General features: G+C 53.0%; 1 protein-coding gene across 1 annotated transcript in view; it reads right to left on the bottom strand.

Moving 5' to 3' along the window:
* NAV1 (neuron navigator 1) overlaps positions 1-19944 on the bottom strand; it is a 226870-nt gene that overhangs the window by 182521 nt on the left and 24405 nt on the right. The window contains 1 exon segment of the mRNA XM_038380090.2: positions 8563-9306. Within this exon segment, the coding sequence (XP_038236018.2) occupies positions 8563-9306 (744 nt within the window).

The raw sequence follows: 19944 nt of genomic DNA, 5'->3' as shown, positions 1-19944 counted from the left end.
ATGCCGCCCAATGACCAGTTGAAGGTGCAAGAATGCCCCTACTGGGCAATGAGGGACTAGCCCTCCACCCCCAGAGGGCATTCAGGCTAGCACATGCCCTGAAGCAGGAGTGCTGAGCTCCTCCATGTTAATCCTGGCCAGTGTCATTGCGGGTGATCGTTTTATTATTCCTATATGTGTCTAATCCTTTAGGAAGCCGGCTAAGCTCTTTGCTTCAGTGACATCTTGTGATAGGTCAGTATCAGCGTAATCCAGCCCCATCACTGTGCGGTACGTCACATCCCAAATACACCCTCGGGGCTAACATCAAGAGCAGTGGGAATTATGGCACTCCCAGCCCTATGTGCAGAGTCCTGCGGGCTCCATAGGCTGGGGCTAGCGCAGGGTGACGTGGGCACACCCAGGCGTAGCCTGTCTCTATGATGGGGCTCATCCTCACCTGGCTCCCATTGTTGTTCATCTCTCTGTTCTAGCTCGCTGCCTCCATCTCAGCCTCAGCACCTCTGTTCTCACGCAGCCCCGTCTCTCTCCCAGGGTTCAAATGGGAAACCCGCAGAGAGTGTCCATTGTGCGGTGCATGAAGGCAGCTCCCTGCGTTCCAGGGAAACCTTTGGCGGAGGGAGCGGATTCCTGACACGGTTGTGCATGGCAAGGAGAGGAGGGGTAGCCAGGCTCCATAGCCCATCAAAGCAAATCCTCGCTCCCCATAGACTTAACACGATCCTCATAGAGACTGGACGTTCCTGAGCCCAGGGTGTTAGGGATACACCGCTGTGGACTGTTTGCTCTCTTGCGCTGGTGTACTGCCTTGTGGGTGCCCTGAAGCAGGGGCTGCAACGAGTTGATTATATGCCAGTGAAGAAACTCGTCAGCCCTGTGAGGTCCTCACTTGGGAGCGTATTCTGCACTTGCTCTGCCTATGCAAGCTTCTCCTGCAGTCCCTACTAGATATGGCATTCTTCCTCACTGGATCGTTGCTGGGCACTGCCACCCAGCTGCTGCATTCCACTCCAGAGCTGGCAGCATATTGCTGGAGGTTGAAGTGGTTCCTACACATATGGCCAAATCCTACCCTGGCCAGCACCACAAGGGACGGCATGATGGTGGTAGATGCATCTCTTGCTCCAGAACTCCAGCTGGCAGGGACCAAAGATTAGGAAAGGGGCAGTGTGTTCCCGGAGGTACAGCATGGTGCATTCATGATGGGCAGCTTGTGGGGTGTATGGATTGCAGACATGGCCCTTTGCTGGACAACCACTGCCCCTTGGGGACATGCACCATAAGCCATCCTCTCTCCTTCTGCTCACACAAGGGAGGGAACAGCCCCCCATCCCATGCAGCCTTCTGGGCCTGAAGGGTGCTGAGCCGCTCCAGGCTTCCTGTGCTGGAGGAATGTCACTGGAGTGGGCCTCCCTGTAGGGACGCAATTTCCTGCCATAAAGCTGACCCTGCAGTCGCTCTCCGCCCTGATGGGTATCTATTGATTCACTTGGACTCAGAGGGACGCTTATGGAGCATCTCCCATGGGGAAGTGGCCCATCCTCTCAGCACATCACCAACTTAAAACCAAATCGCCAAAGAACCAGAGATGCGTCTGCCAGCTGCGGGGGCTGGCTCAGCAGCACGGGAGCACGGTCATTATCAGCAAGAGCTTTCCCTGGGGCGATGCGGGCAGCCAGAGATCAGGCCCCATTACTGTGAGCTGAAAGGAACAAGTGACAGAGAATGCCCTGCCCCACACCACCAGCTCCATCCCTGCCCCTCAGACTTATCCTGCGCTGTCTCACCCCACCCGACAGCCTCACCCTGCCTGACCCCATCCATTCTGTCCCACCCCACCCAGCCTCACTCTGCCACACCCCACTTAGTGAAGAGCTCATCCTCCCCAAAGGCACTCTCCCCCCTCTGACTCCCAGTAGATAGCCCTCCCCCGATAATCTGTACCAGAGAAGGGGGAGCAGAGGTTAACCCCATGTTCACCAGGGAGTAGGTAGTGCTCCTGCCTTGTCACACCTTCCCTCCCAGCCCAGCATCAACTCCAGTGGAGTCCGTCACAGCCCCCCTCAATCCTCTCTCAGCCCCACTCTGCCATCTCCCCACCCCACGGAAAAGAGAGGTGTCCTGCAGCACGTCCCACCTGCCATCTGATCTGGGCTCCGGAGAACCCGAGTGGGAAGCCATTTCCCTGCCCCTGAGTGTTTCCTGCTGCCACCCGATCCCAGGCACATGTGGGAAGAACCAAGTATGATTCCACACCCTGCTGTCCCCAGGCTCCTCATGACTTTATGGGAATTGAGGGAGCTCAGCACCTCCCAGGATCAGGCCCGCAAGCAGGCCTAACAAAAGTCTAGCTAGATGATGCTTGGCCCTTACTGGAGATGGGCTTCTACCTCTGTAACTGACCCTAATGGAAACCCAAGAGCCAGACACCCCTGAGCTCTGACTGAGGTCCTTCTTAAGTGCATGTGTCAGCTGGGGGGACCCAGATTCATTTACCAAAAGTGGAAACAGGCCCAGAGATCAGACCTGAGAGGAGTCTGGGACCCCAACATCTTTGCTACCTTAGCCAAAGCCTGGCGCACCATGGTGCAAAGAAGAACCAGAACTGCGCTATTGCATTTATTTACTGGTCTGGATTGAAAGATCAAGCACATCAGACTGGCAGGACCTGCTCTGCTTTCCAAGGACATTCCACCCCCCTGGGCTAAAACTGCAGGTGTAAATAGTGAAGCGGTGGTCCCGGAAGAACAGAGAAGCAAGCAGGCCCTGCTGCAGCAGGGCCTCTTATCTACAGCCCAATGCCAGATTGCACGCAGCGATCCTATGCTTGCACGGGCAACATAAGGGCACTCTTACATAAACCATCACCACATGCCATCGGTCACCCCCAGGTCAGTCCAGTGGCTTGGCTGGGAAGGGGGAGCTCTGATCACAGGGATGGAGCAAGGCCAAGCTGGCTGGAAGGAGAAGTATTGGCATTCCTCAGTCTGATTTAGAAGCAAGACAGTGCCCAAAAACACAAGGTTGGGAGGAAAGAATCAAAGCAGAACCTGAAATTCCCCTGAGCAGCAAGGCCGGAAACAACGTGAATCTCCATCCTGCTGACCTAGTGCTGTGAGCTCCTTGGCTTGGCCCTTCCCTTCCCCCTTTGGGGAGGAAGCTGGGGACATTCTAATTAATGGTGCAGAAACGCTGAAAAATAACTCACAATAGTTTCCCTTCCTCCCACCTCCACCCACCCAATGCCTGTATATGTGCATGTCACCCACGAAGCACAAAGCCCGGGATGTTAGACAGATAGGCAGAGAGGCAGGATAGGCTAATGGTTAAGGCCCTAGCCTGTGCACCAAAGACCTGGTTCAGTTCCCTGTGTGCCTGCAAAATCCCCACGTGACTTCAAGCTAGTTACTTTGGATACGTCTACCCTGCACACTAAGCCCGGGTCTGGGGGATTTGGACTTGTGGACTCAGTGTTTCCAAGCCCGTGCTGGAGCGTCCACTGCATTGTAAACTGGGCTTTCAGTGGCTGGGCCCAGGTCTCACAGCTGTGCTAATGCATCCACACCACACTGGGCTGACCTTCAGACTCAGGTCTACAGCTTGAGCTGAACCAAACTGACAGGGTGTGGAGCCAAGTCAGCAGGGCATGGGCTCCACCTCCCACCCCCCAGCAGGGTCCTAGGACCCAGGTGCTGAGCACTTGCTGACCCGAGTCTGATTGATTGGTGTGTGGACGGAAGGGGGCATTGGGCTCAAACCTGAGACAGGGCCCAGGGTTAGTACGTAATGAAGACGTAACCATAAGGCCTGATTTTCAAAGGGGTTTAGGTGCCTACTGGGATTTTTCATATGTGCCTAACTCCCACTGGTTTAAAAAAATCTCACTAGGTGTCTATCTGCATCTTTAGGTGCCTGATTGCCCTTGAAAACCCAACCTGTAATCTCTCTAGGTCATCTCTGCAAACCCACAGCAGCAAGTCCCAGAGCCCAGGTCAACTGATTTCTGCTGGCACTATGGCACTAAGAAGAGCCATGTAGACGCTCCCACTCAGACTTGGAGACCCACCCCCTCCCCGGGTTTCAGACCCTGAGCAGGAACGTCTACACTGCTGCTTTTAGCCCCATGCGAGTCCCGCAAGCCCGAGTCAGCTGACCAAGGCCCTGTGATTCACTGGTGCAGGGTTCTTTTTGCAATGTAGAGGTAATCTCTGCGTCTCAGTTCTCCACCTGTAAAATGGAGATAGGAACACAGCCCTACCTCAGGGTAAATACAGCCAGGTACTCAGGCACTGGGGAGCTGGAGGCCAGACAGTACCTAAGCTAGTTGAATGCAGTGGCTCTTATCACCTAGATCTAAGGGGTGTGTCGTTATCCCTGCTTCACAGATGGGTCCCAGAGAGGAGAGCGGGGACGTTCCCAAGGTCATGCAGTTTGCTGTTTGCAGCTATGAATAGAAGCCTATGTTGAGCCCCTGCCGGATGCCTCATCCACTGGACCACCCGCCTCTTAAGCGGAAAGGGAAGTCACAGCTGCTTTCCCCTGCCACCTCTTGGCAGATGTTCTTCCACCAGGTCTGTGCTGCTGGGTTAGACACGGGGGTGAATCTGGGCTCTTCCTCACAAGCTGAAGTCAGAGTCGAGCATCCACAGTGGCAGAGGGTCTTTGAGCCTGGCCTGACCCCTCTCTCAGAGTCCACGCTGCACTCGCTACCACACCAGGAAGGGGGAAGAGTCCTGGGGCTATTTGCTAATGACCAAAGACATCTGTGTTTAAAGGAAGACCTTGGCTCCCACCCAGCCCCACTTCCTTCCCTACACAACCGGGCCATGTGCTGGGCTTAGCCATGGAGGAACCAGTGCGGAAAAAATAACAGGGGTTCCAGACCCTTCCCTGATCTGTAGGACCAAGCACACACCGAATCTTTTCTTTCTGCGTGGAAGGGCCAGGAGAACTGGAATCCCCACTCCAGTTCTGCAGTCTAAGCAGGTCTGCTGATCAGGGGCAAATCCAGCATCTGGACTGCCACTTGCCAGATGGGATCCAGACTCCAAACCGTCACCTTAAAGCTGGATTTGTGAGACCATGGCTTGCCATCAGCAGAGGATGCTATGGGCCTGAAGAGGGAGCGGGTCTAGTGGTTAGAGCAAGAGACTGGGAAGCAGGAGTCCTGGGTTCTATTACTGGCTTTGGGAAGAGATCTGGTTGGAACCAATGATGGCTCATCAGGACTCCTGGGTTCTATTCCCACTGCTGCCTCACTGTATGGCCTTGGACAAGAAATGTCACCCCCTGTGCCTCAGTTTCCCCCTCTGCACAATGGGAACACTTGCTTGCCTCACAGGGTTTGTGAAGTTTAATTCTTTAATAGCTGGGAAGGTCTTTGGGCTCCTTGGAAACAAAGTGATAAGGCACAGTTATGTCTGGAGAAGGATGCACTGGGCTGGAAGGAAATCCATGCGCAAAACTGGTACAATACATAAATCACGGGCCAGAACCCCCACTGGTGGAAGTTGATTGAAGCCAATGGAGCTCTGATGAGCTACAGCAGCTGCAGATTTGGACCAGTCTTTCCTCCAGGGTGTCTCTGGTAGATATCCCAGATATACCTTCTCTCCCTGCCCCAAGGCTGGATAGTGGCGTTACCATGCCCAGACCGCCTTTGCCTGTAGCATGTGTTCAGGTAACTCCTGCAGATGTGCCAGGAAACTACACACACAGGGGCCAATAATATTTTTTCCAGAGCCAGGCTCTAATCCTGCCTTTTGCAAGGTGACTGAGCTCTGGGGCGTGGTGTTGGCAGAGCATCTGCGGCCCAGCTGAGTGGGGCAGGGGGCTCCTAGTGAGGGGGGGAAGGGGATCGGGTTTCGCGGCTGCCTTTTCCTTTCATTTGGGTCTAGGCCTGTGTGTCTGTCAAACCTTCTAGCGTCAGGATTTACACTCCCCTCTTGTACTGGGAGCGGGCGGATTCTCAGCCAAGACGGGGAAGTGGAAAGCTTTCCAGGGCTGCAAGGAAAGGGGATATTCTGTGTGTTTAGCCTTGAAACCCAAGCCAGCGATGGAGCCTCCCACCCCTTCCCCAGCCCACGCTGAGCCTCGCCGAGGCCCTGCTCCTTTAATATTTCACCCTTTGTGAAATGTGTGGGAATATCATAAGCACTTGAAAGCTGGGGCTTGGCTGCTTGTTCGAGCTGGGAAAAGAGCAGCCAGCCGCTGTGCAACTTTCCCTCTGTGCAGCTTTGCAGATTCATCTTGCTCCTGAAGTGCAGAACCTCTAGCTATGTCCATCCTCTGCCTCGCCAGCTTTGCCAGGCACCGCACACTGACCAAATCTATAGTCTCCTCCCCTGTTATTCCAGCCCTGGGCTCCCCCTCTGCAGCTGTGCCAACGCACTCCAGTCCCGCTCTACAGACCCTCCTGCTATTCCTGTGCTGGATCCACCCACCCACAGCTCTGCCAATGCCCCTCAATCCTGACCCACTGCTCTCCTGCTATTCCAGCCCTGAGCAGTGGCTGCCAATCAAACTCCAGGGGGTGGTAATTTGTGTGATATGAACAAATACATGTCTGCAGTGTAACAGATGAAGGCTGCAAGGCTTATCTCCGTATCATCCACAGCCTGCTGCTAGCCCAAACCTCCAGAAGCAAAAGCTCATCCAGTCTGCCCCTCCCACCCCAAGTTCTCCAAAGCGTCGTTGCGGACAGCACTATCCCCACACACAGCTCCGGCTAATTATCATCTGTTTTCCGGGGTGTGTGTGTATTGATCATGGGGGGGCGGTTGCATGGAAACAGGCTCTTCTGTGCTTAGAGCAGATCAGCTGCTGCTGCTGATTCCCCAGCTCAGATCACACCCCTTGGTCAGTGCCCCCCGTGAAGATCCCATTCGTGGAAGGGTTACAGAGAATCCAAGACTCCAGATGGGGACTAGAACTGCCGCAGATCCATGCTGGAGCATGAACATTGCTGTTGTCCCTAGTAATACTGGGGGGGGGGGGCAGGGGGAGAGAATGGCTATAGTAACAGAGGGGATGGTCAGAGCAGAGCTGATACTCAGTGTTGGTTCATCAAATGACTCTCTGTCTCTCAACAGGAGGCATCAGTGCATCTTTTGGCCCAGTAGCCGTCTTCTCACGCTTGCCTTGCAGCTGTACCACAAACAAGGGACTAGAACAGAGCCTGGTAAACGGCCACTCCCCCTTCTCCCCCAGATCACTCCATGTCTGCCTGCCATGGGCACTCAGCAGCTCTGCTAAGAGCAGGCGTATCCCTCCTGCCACACACGCCCGTGAAACAACCATTCCGCAGAGCCAGGGGTCAGCTGCATGCAACATTGCAGGGCCCTGCTGTATTTACTGCACGGATGTCACCGCGGACAGCCCAGGTTCGGTGGTCCTGGTGCCTCCCTTCTGCCTGTAGCCCCCTCCCCAGAGATCTGCCCTTTCACAGCTCCGATCATCACAGCTGCATATACGAAAGTTGATTCATCTGCAGCTGCCTCTCGCTAGGATGCGAGGCACAATCTGTCATCCATTTCCCTCTTGAGTGTCACGTTCCAGCTCCCCCCACAGCGCGCTGACACAGATGCACACTCTTACACACACACACACACCCCAGCCCGGCTTGTGGTCTCTGGCTGATGTCTGACATCTCTCAGCTCTCTCTTCCCCATGTCAGTCGTATCATGACATGCACATCACTCCCCCCCCCCCCACACACACACAACACACACCCCAGCCCGGCTTGTGGTCTCTGGCTGATGTCTGACACCTCACACCTATCCCTTCCCCATATCAATGACACAGCTGAGATAATCATGACATGCACAACCCTTACACACTCACCCCCCCCAGCCCAGCTTGTGGTCTCCGGCTGATGTCTGTAGCTCACACCTCCCCCTTCCCCTTGTCAGTTCCACCAGCCAAGACAATCACAAGGATGCTCAGGAAAGGGGTGCTTTTCTATCCCCCACATCTCTGTTCCTGGGGGGGGGGTTGCTCTCTCCTCCCTTGCCCCTTTCCCCGCTCCCTGTTCTAGCTCGCACGGTCCCGCCAAGCCAGGGGATTTCTCTCGGGCTAGGAAAGGCTCGCTTTGCCAAAGCAAGCATTGTTCTCCGGAGACAAAGTGAAGGGGAGGGGGGGCTTTTTAAGGTAGAACCTCAAGGAAACACTTACAAATACCCAGGGGGAAAAAGCCACGTAAAGAGCCCCAGTGTGCCGGCGCCTTGCAGAATAAAGGAAGGAGAAACCCAGGAGAAGAGAGTAACTCCTCCGGGACGCAGCATTTGCTCTAGGCACTGTTCACTCCTTACCCTCCGCCAGTCCCTTTGATCGCAGCCTAAACGGGACCCAAATGCCGATACTAAGCCCCCCAAATAAGAGAGGATGTTCCCCCCAAACTCGCCCTCGCTTTCAACCGCGGGCCCCTGGATTCAAGGGGGCAGGGGCCGGGTTTCTGCCCCCTCCCCCGGCCCTATTCGTTCATTCCCTCCTGGCCCAGCGGATCCCGCTCCGGAGTTGAACTCGCCGCCGGTAACGGGTTGGGGGCGCGGGGACGGGACTCACCCAGCATCTGGCTGAAGAGCAGCTGCTCCAGGTCCCCCAGCACCGTCACCACGAGCTCCGGGTCCACCTTCAGGTAGGCTCGCTCCTCCTGCCCCTTCCCCGCCGGGCCGGGCGCCGGCGCCGGCTCCTGCTGCGGCTTCTCCCGGCCCTTCGCTTTGCTGGAGAGGATCTCATCGTCGGATTTGCTGTCCTCCACCCCGCCGGCCTCGGGCGCCGTGCTCAGGGGCTTCACCTCCGCGTAGGGCCCGCGGGGGATGCGGCTGGGCTTGCCGAGGCTGGACGGGAGCGGGGCCAGCGGCGGCTTGGCCAGGCCGGGGGCGAGCCTGGCTTGGAAGAGGGAGTGCTCCGACTTGGAGAGGCTCTTGGACATGAGCGGGGCTTCCTTGGCTTTCAGCCCCCCGCGCCCGCCTCCCTTAGCCGCCTTGGCCATGTCGTCGCTCCAGCGGGGCTCGTAGAGCTGCATCTTCTTCTCGGCGTCGGTGAGGAAGGCCAGGTTGGTGAGGGACTTCTGCTTGCGCAGGCTGGGGCCGGGCGGCAGCCGGCTCTCCACGCTGCCCGACTTGAAGACCCGCAGCTCGTGCGCCCCGGGCGCTTTGGGCCGCTTGGGCATCATGCCGCCGCCGCCCTTGCCCTCGGCCCCTTTCCGGTAGCCCTTCAGCTCCTCCGGCCCCTCGCCGCTGAGCTCCAGGCTTTTGAGGTTGGTGCCAAGCATCCCGCCTGCGCTGAAACCATTTAACACGCCGGCTGCTGGGGGGGGGGAGGGGGCACGGAGCGGGGAGAGAAGAGAGAGAGAGAGAGGCGGTGAGACCACGAGGGTGCCCAGCCCAGCCCAGTGCGCTTCGCTGCAGCCCCTCCGCGCTGCGCCGCGCCGCCGGCAGACTGAGACCCGGCGGAAGGTCCGGGCCCGCAAAAAGGGCCCTCCCCCTCCGCCTCCTGCCTGCGATGCTCAGCCAGCGAGGGGAGGGGAGGCGGGCAGGGCCGCCTTCTATTTCCAGCGCTCGGGGAGGGGAGGCTGCGCGCCCGGGTGTGCGCAGGGCTGGCGGGGGTGGGGGGGGGGAGGATGCGGGCTGGTTCCCTAAAGGGCCTAGGAGGAGCCAGCGCCCCGCCTCGCCCCCCCCCCAGCAAAAGCGAGGGGTGGCTTCAACCCACACACCCCTCCCGACACCCCTCCGCGGTCCCTGCCCTGGATTGCCTGCGTTCCCACGGGCAGCCGGAGCGCACGGCCGGCTTGCAAAGGGTCTGCTGCTCCCAGGGGCGGCCCCCTGCCCCATCGCCTCGGGAACCTGGCCCCACGTGCGCCTCTGCCACTCCCTGCCCAGGGCACTGTGCTCCCCAATAGGATGTGCTCGGAAGGAAGCGAGGGGCCAACCCTGAGCCCCGCTCCGTCGGCCCCGGGCGTGTCCCGGCTCCCCCAGCGGTTCCAAGGCTTTCGCTCCACGTGTGAGTGGGGGGCGCAGCCGGGGCTCGGGGGTCGCATGGGCCGGCCACTCCCAGATCCACTGAAGGCAGCCAGGAAAAAGCCTTCTTCCAGACCCCTTCTTAGGGGGCTTCTCGCACCATCCCCTGGGTCTCAAAGGAGCAGGGCCGGGGAACAGGGTTCAAAAGCAGCACCCTGACTGTGTTCTCTCAAAGCGCTCAATAGCCCTGTGAGGCAGGGCATATCATTATCCCCATACAGGGGGGGAAACTGAGTCACAAAGCTATTCAGTGACTTTCCCAGTGTGGCAGCAGAGTGTGTCAGAGTCGGGGATGGAGTCCTGACCCCAGTGCCCTGCTTGGGGCTGCACCCCCTGATCTCACAACCCCTTTACGAGGATGTCATGGCACACAGGGCTTGAAGCGGGCACCCCCCTAAAAGCAAGGTTTGGAATTTCTGTGCTGTTGGTGTCAGAGGCTGGGAGCAGAGACACTGCTGAAGGGGCTGAGGAAAGAGGAGCATCAGGGTTAGGGTGGCAAATAGGCAGTGGGGTGGGAAGTGCCCTGCTCAGGCTGCACACACAGAAATACCCAGGCCCTGTCACTAGGGCTAGCTCAGTACTGTATAAAGAGAAGCCGGACTCAGTGGACAGGAAGGGGATGCCGCGTGGGTGCTGAGGGGAAGCAGAGCTGTCCATGGGTGCTACAGAGAAGTAGAGCAGCCTGCGGACACTGAGGGGAAGAGGAGCCTCCTGCGTGGGTTGAGGAGAAGCCAAGCCACCAAGCAATGATGAGGAGAAGTGGCCATCAGTGGGTGCTGAGAACCGGAGCCACCCGTGGGCAATGAGGAGAAGTGAAGCTGTGGGTGCTGAGGAGAAGCAAAGCTGCCCGTGGGTGCTGAGGAGAAGCAGAGCCACCCATGGGTGATGAGAAGAAGCAGAGCCACCTGTGGGTGCTGAGGAGAAGCAGAGACACCCATGGGCAATGAGAAGCAGAGCCACCTGTGGGTGCTGAGGAGAAGCAGAGACACACATGGGTGCTGATGAGAAGCAGAGACACCCATGAGCAATGAGAAGCAGAGACACCCATGGGCTGTGAGGAGAAGCAGAGACACCCATAGGTGCTGAGGAGAAGCAGACACCCCCATGGGCTGTGAGGAGAAGCAGAGACACACATGGGTGCTGAGGGAAAGGCAGAGGCCCAGCCCAGGAACACAAAGCAAAGGCCATGAGGACTGAGGCCCTCTGGAAGTCAGCAGACATCCCAAGAGCAAACGCCTATTGAAGGAAGTTACCTCTCGGCTCTGCTCCTGACTCATTGCGGGGCTGGGTTGTGGCCAGTCAAGCCTGCTCCAAACCCAGCCAAGATAACACGGAGCAGATCTGTTCACTTCACATGGACAGACAATGACTTGGAGCCTCCCCATGGTCCACCCCACCCTCCAATGTCTGGCCCACTTAGTCACAGTGATGATGCTGCAGAGACTCTGTACTGAGGTCCCAGCTCCTGTGGGTTTGGGAAAGCTTGGAGGGAATGTCCAACCAGAAGCCTGAGGGGCCCAGAGACCTTCCCTGTGCCCAGGCCCAGTTGCTGCAGGATCATGGAGTGGTTTGTCCTTGCAGCAGTCTAGGACGCCCGGAAAGCAAGGCTACTCCGGCATGTCCACATGCGTGGAGCTGGATGGCGCAAGGAGCTAATCACCCTCTGTTCCCCGGGGGTCAGCGGGAAGGAAGGAGGGGGCCCAGCCCTCAGCACTGGGTTGAACCGAACCCATAGCACACCTTACAACTGTCCTAACAGCACAGTCAGTGTCTCCTATCCCATAATGCAGGGAGCAGGGGCTCTGGGGCAATTCCTACATGCCAAGCACTGCACTGCAGGATGGAGTTCAGGAGACAGGCTGGATCGGTGCAGTGTGCTCATGATTTCCATCTGTTTTTATACAGCGCTTGTCCCTGTGGTATCTGCTCCACTTTATCACCATGGCTCTCCATCCTCAGCGCTGCCCAATCTGCCTGACCCTGTAGGTACGCCCTCATCTCCCCAGGGGCCATGTTTAGTGCCTGCCTGTCACCATCTCTGCACTGTGCTTTGCAGTCCTACCTGCTGCCCTGTCCTCAGGAGTCCCCCAGCAGCTCTCTCCAGGTCTCAGAGTCCTGACCGCACTGTCTGATTGTTAAACCTATTTTGTGGCATGGGGGAAAGGAGGTGACACAACTTGCTCCAACTTACACAGTTAGAGTAGGTGGAAGAGACAGAAAGAGAATCCAGGAGTCCTGCCTGCCCAGTCTCCCATGCTAGCTGCAATACCACATGTTTTAGAGTGACTCAGCTGGCCTCAGAGCTCCAGACAGCACGTCCAACTCCCCCCACCCCCACATGGCTACCTGTGGGCACCTGCTCAGAGGACATGAAAGCAGTGAGCCATTTGAAGACAGGCACCTCCGATCAGAGCCAAAGCGCATTGAAGTCAATGGAACGACTCCAACTGGATCAGATCCCTATCACTGCAGTGCCACACTGGGCCCTAAGAGCTGCGGGTGCAGGTGTGGCACCTCTGGGATTGAAGGCAAAATCCTGGCAGCAGGCAGGTCAAAGCAAGGAGTCAGACTCACAAGACTCCAGCAGCCTCTGACACCCCTGTGGAAGGTGGGTCTGCGTGAATCTGTCTGCCCATCTCTAATATTCCAAGGGAATTAAGGGCAAAGGGGGAAGTGGGTTCTGGTTATCATCATTTTTTGTTAATTACCCTTCCCTTAGGAGGGGGGAATTAATTCTATGTGGTGACCTCACACAGGATTCCATGGCAACCAACGAAATATATTGCATTAGGGTACATTACTATGCTATAGAGATAAGGGAGAGGGAGGAGACTTGGAAAAGCAGAGAAAACTCCTGCAGACAGACCAAAGCTCCTTGGGACCCAATTCTGCAGTCCCTTCTTAGGCAAAACTCCCTGTGACGGGAAGATCAGGCCCTTAGCCACTGGGAATCACAGGAAACAGGGACTGAGACAAGTTGGGGAGCAGATCTCCTGGGGAAGCAATGCCTCCTAGAGATTGGAGCACAGGTCTGGGAGTCAGGACCTGAGTTCTCATCCTGGCACTGGCTCACTGGGTGGCCTTGGGCAAGTGTCTTCCATCTCCCTTAACTGCCCATCCAAGGAAGTTACTTTCATGAGTGAGGCTAAGAGGATCTGGGCCGTGCTTCAAGCCTTATTGCTAGTTTCTGGGTTGGCTCTGTCCCAGGCATCTGGTCTGGCTCATAGATTCTAAGGGCAGAAGGGACCACTGTGATCATCCAGTCTGACCTCCTGTATGACACAGGCCACAGAACTTCCCCAGAATCATTCCTAGAGCAGAGCTTTTAGAAAACACATCTTGTTTTGATTTAAAAATTGCCAGTGATGGAGAATCCACCACGACCCTTGGTAAATTGTTCCAGTGGTTAATTACCCTCCCTGTTAAAAATTTACACCTTATTTCCAGTCTGAATTTGTCTTGCTTCAACTTCCAGCCATTGGATCGTGTTAGACATTCCTCTGTTAGACTGAGGAGCCCATTATTGAATATTTGTTCCCCATGTAGATACTTATAAACTGTGATCAAGTCACCCCTTTGCATTCTCTTAGTTATGCTAAATAGATTGAGCTCCTGCAGTCTATCACTAAAAGGCAGGTTTTCTAATTCTTTAATCATTCTCATGGCTCTTCTCTGAACCTTCTCCACTTTATCAACATCTGCCTTGAATTGTGGGCACCAGAAATGGACACAGCCTTCCAGCAATGGTCACACCAGTGCCAAATAGGTAAAATAACTTCTCTGCTCCTACTTGAGATTCCTGTGCATCCCAGGATCGCATTTGCTCTTTTGGTCACAGCATCACACTGGGAGCTCCTGTTCAGCTGATTATCCACCATCACCCCCAAATCTGTTTCCGAGTCACTACTTCCCAGGATAGAGTCCCCCATCCTGAAAGTATGGCCTGTGTTCTTTGATCCTAGAGGTATACATTGACATTTGGCCATAATAAAACATATACTGCTTGTTTGCACCCAATTTACCAAGCGATCCAGATCACTCTGAATCAGTGACCTGTCCTCTTCATTATTTAACACTCCCCCAATTTTTGTGTCATCTGCAAACTTTATAAATAATGATTTTATGTTTTCTTCCAGGTCATCGATAAAGATGTTAAATAGCGAAGGGCCAAGAACTGATCCCTGCAGGACCCCACTGGAAACAAATCTACTTGATGACGATTCCCCATTTCCAGTTACAAGTTGAAACCTACCCATTACCCAGTTTTTAATCCATTTAATGTTATATTGTTCTACCTTTTTAATCAAAATGTTGTGCATTACCAAGTCATATACCTTACAGAAATCTAAGCATATTACATCAACACTATTACCTATATCAATCAAACTTGTAATCTCATCAAAAAAGATATCAAGTTAGTTTGACAGGATCTGTTTTTCATAAACTCATGTTGATTTGCATTAATTATATTATCCTCTTTTAGTTCATTATTAATTGAATCCCACATTAACCTCTCCATTATCTTGCTCTGGATCGATGTCAGGCTGACAGAACTACTATTACCTGGGTCATCCCATCTACCCTTTTAAAAATTAGCACAAAATTAACTTTCTTTCAGTCTTCTGGAACTTCTCCAGTGCTGCAAGACTTACTGAAAATCAACATTAACTGTCCAGTGACTTCCTCAGCCAACTCTTTTCAAACTCTTGGATGCAAATTATCTGGATATGCTAATTTTAAAATGTCTGTCTTCAGTGGCTTCTGTTTAACCACTGATACAGATATCTCCAGAGATACTAGTGGAATGGAAGGAGTGTTATCATCACATGAGGAGATCACATTACCTGTTTTTCCCCAAACAGAACAGAAATATTTATTGAACACCCTTTCTGCACTATTATTGATCATTCTATCATTTCCATCTAGTAATGGACCAATAACATTGTCAGGATTCTTTTTGTTCTCAGTATATTTTAAAAACTCCTTATTGTCCTTAACACTGCTGTCCATAGTTTTTGCCTTGTGTCCCCTGGCTTTCCTTATCAATTTTCTACAATTTCTAACTTCTGATTTATATTAATTACTGTCAACTTCACTCTTCTTCCATTTGTTATATATATAACTATATAACTATATAACTATATATATATATACATAGCTGCCTTCAATTCCCCTCTAAACCAACCAAGGTTTTTTTTTTTTAACTAGCACAGCCTGCTTCCTAGGTTATGGGACTAATCCTATGGGCACAATTGTGGGCCTTTTTGGGCATCTAGTTTTGAAATGATTCCCAATGATCATTCACATTCTTCTGGTTACAGTCTTCCTTTTAGCTGATTTGACTCATAATTGTTTTCAGCTCTGTGAAATTGTCCCTATTAAAGCACCGGGTGTGTATATACATCGATCTATCGATAGATAGATAGATAGTTTACCGGTCTGGACTTTATTCTGCTTGCACATGATAAATGTGATCAAATCATGATCACTTGTAACTAAGCTACCATTAAAAAGAAAAGGAGTACTTGTGGCACCTTAGAGACTAAAACATTTATTTGAGCATAAGCTTTTGTGAGCTACAGGTCACTTCATCAGATGCATGCAGTGGAAAATACAGTGGGAGGATTTATATACACAGAGAACATGAAACAATGGGTGTTACCATACACACTGTAAGGAGAGTGATCAGATAAGGTGAGCTATTACCAGCAGGAGAGCGGGGCGGGGGGTGGGGTGGGGTAGGGTGGAACCTTTTGTAGTGATAATCAAGGTGGGCCATTTCCAGCAGTTGACAAGAAAGTGTGAGGAACAGTGGGGGGGGGAATAAACATGGGGAAAAAATAATAAAGACTGGGAGTGAGTGTGTCATTACACAAAGTAAAACTATTTCCCCATGTTTATTCCCCCCCCCCACTGTTCCTCACAAGTTCTTGTCAACTGCTGGAAATGGCCCACCTTGATTATCACTACAAAAGGTCCGTCCCCCACCCCCACCCCCAGCTCTCTTGCTGGTAATAGCTCACCTTACCTGATCACTCTCCTTACAGTGTGTATGGTAACACCCATTGTTCCATGTTCTCTGTGTGTGTATATAAATCTCCCCACTGTATTTTCCACTGCAAGCATCCAATGAAGTGAGCTGTAGCTCACGAAAGCTTATGCTCAAATAAATTTGTTAGTCTCTAAGTTGCCACAAGTCCTCCTTTTCTTTTTGCGGGTACAGACTAACATGGCTGTTACTCTGAAACCTAAGCTATCATTAACTTTTAGTTCTGTGATGAGTCCCTCTCTATCTGTCAGGACAAGGTCTAATATAGAATTTCCCCACATTAGCTGCAACATTTTTTGGTTGATTCTTTAGGATGAGATTGTCAGATGCCTAGGGGATTTGGATGCCCAATTCGCATTAATTTGGGGCACCCATATCCCTTAATTAGTAGCTTTGCACAGCCCAGGCACTTTATCTGTATTGATTGTCTGTGGCAGCTGCTGTATAAATGGGCTAGACACAAATAAACTAATTATCAGTTGTTGGGATGGGGTAACCAACCCTGCACCAAGCCAGCGAGGGTTAACAAGCTGCTGTGGCTGACTCAGCCCCTCTCCGCTACACCTGCACTCTCTGTCAGATAATGGAGGGACAGCTCAGTTGTTGGTTGACCCAGAGGAGAACAGTCCTCCTATTCTTTGTTCCCTGAATAGGGATAGCCCAGGACTTCTGCAGACTGTCAGAGCCTTGCTGAAGGAGTAGCCCAATCCCAGGACTACTGCATTTATTTTGGGACTATTTTTTCGTTGGATAACTATAAAATGATGATTGACCCAGGCTGGGCTGCTTGTGATTCCCAGAGTCATAGAATTTAGGACAAAAGGCACCACCTAAGGAGCTTGCTGAGACTATTTTAGGGACCCCCTGCCCAGGGTGCTTGTGGGGAAACTAGTTCAACGCTATGGACCTTTTGCACCTGAGCCGAGCCTGCCCTATGCAGCCATAATTGTCAAAGAATCAGAATAGAAAGCGAAAAGTTGATGCGAGAAATCCAGCACCTGAGCTGTCTATTCCTCGGCTGACAGCCCCAAATCTGGCTGTGCAGACTTGAATCCCAGAGCAGGCTAATTTGCACCTCGCTAATCTGCTCACCCTATAACTCGCACACCCAAAACCCAGCAGCCCCGCCTCTTTGCTCAGCACAGGGTTTAACAGCAGTGACGGTCCAGTAGGGTGGTCTCCTTAGCTGGAAAGTTTATTACTTTTGCAAACCGCACTGCAGGATACTTACTGGCAGAGCATCCAAGAGGGGCATCAGTAGTTCACACCAGGCTAAGGCAAATAAGCCAAGGCCAGTCTGTGAGGCCCAGTTCTTGCTTTCATCATGTTTGCACGCTCACCTGCTAATTTGCTACCAATAGGTCTCAAGTCAATCATTTGCAAATGGGCCATCATCACTTTAGCTGATTTTGTACATCTCCCTTTTTGGGGGGCCCAACCTGAGGCAACCCAAAACTGAGGCTCCCAAAAATCAGAAGCCTGCTTTGAAAATGTGGCTGCATGGGTGGAGTCCATGTCAGACAGGCACCTGTGCCCCCTGACGCCCTGTAATATGAACACTGTCCAGACCAGCTCGCCGAAGGGACCTGTCGCGCCTCAAAAATGAGAGGTCTGTAATAGGACTTTCATTGGGACTTAGAGTGAGTTCTGTCCCTTTAAAGAACCATTTTAGCTAGAGAAGTTTCAGACGCTCCCTAAACCAACCTCTCCCTTTTCTCTTCTCTCCCTTTCTTTTTATATTCTCTGCACATCCCCGGAGTATCCCACCATCCTCCACGGCAGAGCCAGCTCCTTGCTGCCGTGGCAACAGCCATCCCAGTATCAGTCAATAAAATAACAACCTAGAGAGGTCTGGAACATTTGTAAGACCAATTTGCAAAGGGATTTTTTTTGGAGGGTGTCTGATTTTTCCTCTAAGAAATGAGGTAACTAGATTTCCCTCCCTCTCCCCCCTCCAACCTCTCACTGTATCACTGGCAGCACAGAGCCTGCAAAATACAATGAGCTGGAATAAATGTCTGTGAATGGTTCATTGAAGAATGACTTTGTAAACGTGGAATCAACCATCAGATTGGAAGGGGGCGAAGATGCCAAGCAAATATTGCACATAGTGGCTTCTGCATGGAGGAGATTAATTCACCAGTGATTTTCTCCTAGTGACCCTCAACCCGGATATAACGCTGTACGGGGAGCCCATTGGCTGTGTCTCGCTTGCAACATTAAATTCTCTGCTCTCTCTCTGCATCCTTCTAGCAATGGGTCATTCCTGGAGCTCAAAGAAAAACTGAAAGGGGGTAAAGACAGAGGAGAAACCAAGCGATGCCCAGTGCTTGAGCATGTATAATAGGTTGTTGGAATCCAATCAAGTCATTAGAGGAGGAAAGAGACAATGTTGCTGTATTCTTCTTTCCATTTAACAGCAAAGGGGCTGGCAAGGGGAGTTTAATCTTGGCTGCAGCAGGCTGCAGCAAAGCACTGGGATCAGCATAGCCAAGGGGATTTAGGCACTGAACCTGCTTAGAGGCTTCTGAAAATCTTTGCCTCTCCAGGCACCTGGATCCCTTTGGAAATGAGTTATTTTGGCACTTCTGATAATTTGACCCTAAATCTCCTTATTTTGTGGAGGGTCAGAGTGCGGGAGGTGGTGGGTATGAGGTGGGGAGGCTGATGGGACATGGAGATGGTTGGGGATGGCCTACAGGACATCATCACTAGTCTCGCCTGCACTGATTGCCTTTTGAAGATTGCTAAATGGAGCCACTCGGGAGGGGTGGGAAATGCTGAGTTGTCCAAACTGAACTTTTTCACAGAAATGTCTCCAATTTGATGAAAGTTTCCTCAGATCCAGGATGGAATTTCTGGTCAAAGCCAGAGAGAGACCGACCCACCCCAGTAGAGCCAAAAGCCCAGAGGTGAGGGCACTCACCAAGATCCAGATTCAAATCCTGGTGGTGCCAGGTTCAGAGTAGGCACTTGAACCTGGGTCTCACACGTGACTGCCCTAACCACTAGGCTAGAGCATCAATGTCTCTGTAAGTCACTGAATAGATTTAATTATTTATACCAAGTAGAACAGCTTCAAAAGCTTAGTGTTTAGAGAACTTGGCTGACCCAAGTGCAAGCCCCTACTCTGAGTCAGACAAAGCAGGGGTATAGGTCTCCCATACCCCAGTTGAGCACCCTCACCACCTGGCTATGCTGGAATGGGTTTGTAATCTCCCCCCGTCCCACCCCCATGCAATAGCCCAGCATGTGCTAAATCAGAAGAAGGAGAAATTTACCTTTGGGGAGAGCTTGTGATGGGAAAGAAACGGCCCCACATCACCCCAGCAAGATAAATCCCCCACCCCAGCAGGAGCCCCAAGATCTGGGGGTCTATTTTTCACTCTAAGCAGTACAGCCGAGTGCGGTTCTAATGGACGTTGCCGAATCCCAGCTCAGAAGAGCTGCTGACGTGCAGAGATCTAAGGGCGTTAGGTGTTTGAGCATGGCACTGGAGTGACAGCCCTGGCGAGCCAGGGGTCTGCTGATCCACTGGGGGCAGAGAGCACTGCTGTCAATGCGGAGCTGCTCCAGCATTGCGAGCCTGTGTCCCTTCATTCGGTTCCCATGCTACTGCTGCCTCCTGAGCAGGCCCCATGACAAATCTGCGCTCTCAGCCCGAAATCAGAGCTCTGCCAGGCCGGATAGTGTTACACCCATGAGGCTGAGGGGCCAGGAGGAGCCGTTCCCAGAAAGAGACTGTCATTTTCACACGGGCTCGGTGAATTAAACACCCTCCCTAGCACCTGGAGATGGGCTGCAGCTGGAAGAGAGGGATTTCTATTTTCCCAGGCAGGCTGAGAGCTGGGAACAGCTGGGCCTGCTGGCTCTGGG

Source organism: Dermochelys coriacea, chromosome 21 (genome assembly GCF_009764565.3).
Source record: "Dermochelys coriacea isolate rDerCor1 chromosome 21, rDerCor1.pri.v4, whole genome shotgun sequence".
Classification (NCBI taxonomy): Eukaryota; Metazoa; Chordata; order Testudines; family Dermochelyidae; genus Dermochelys; species Dermochelys coriacea.
The sequence above is the reverse complement of the archived record's forward strand: the minus strand, read 5'-3'. Positions and strand labels throughout refer to the sequence as shown.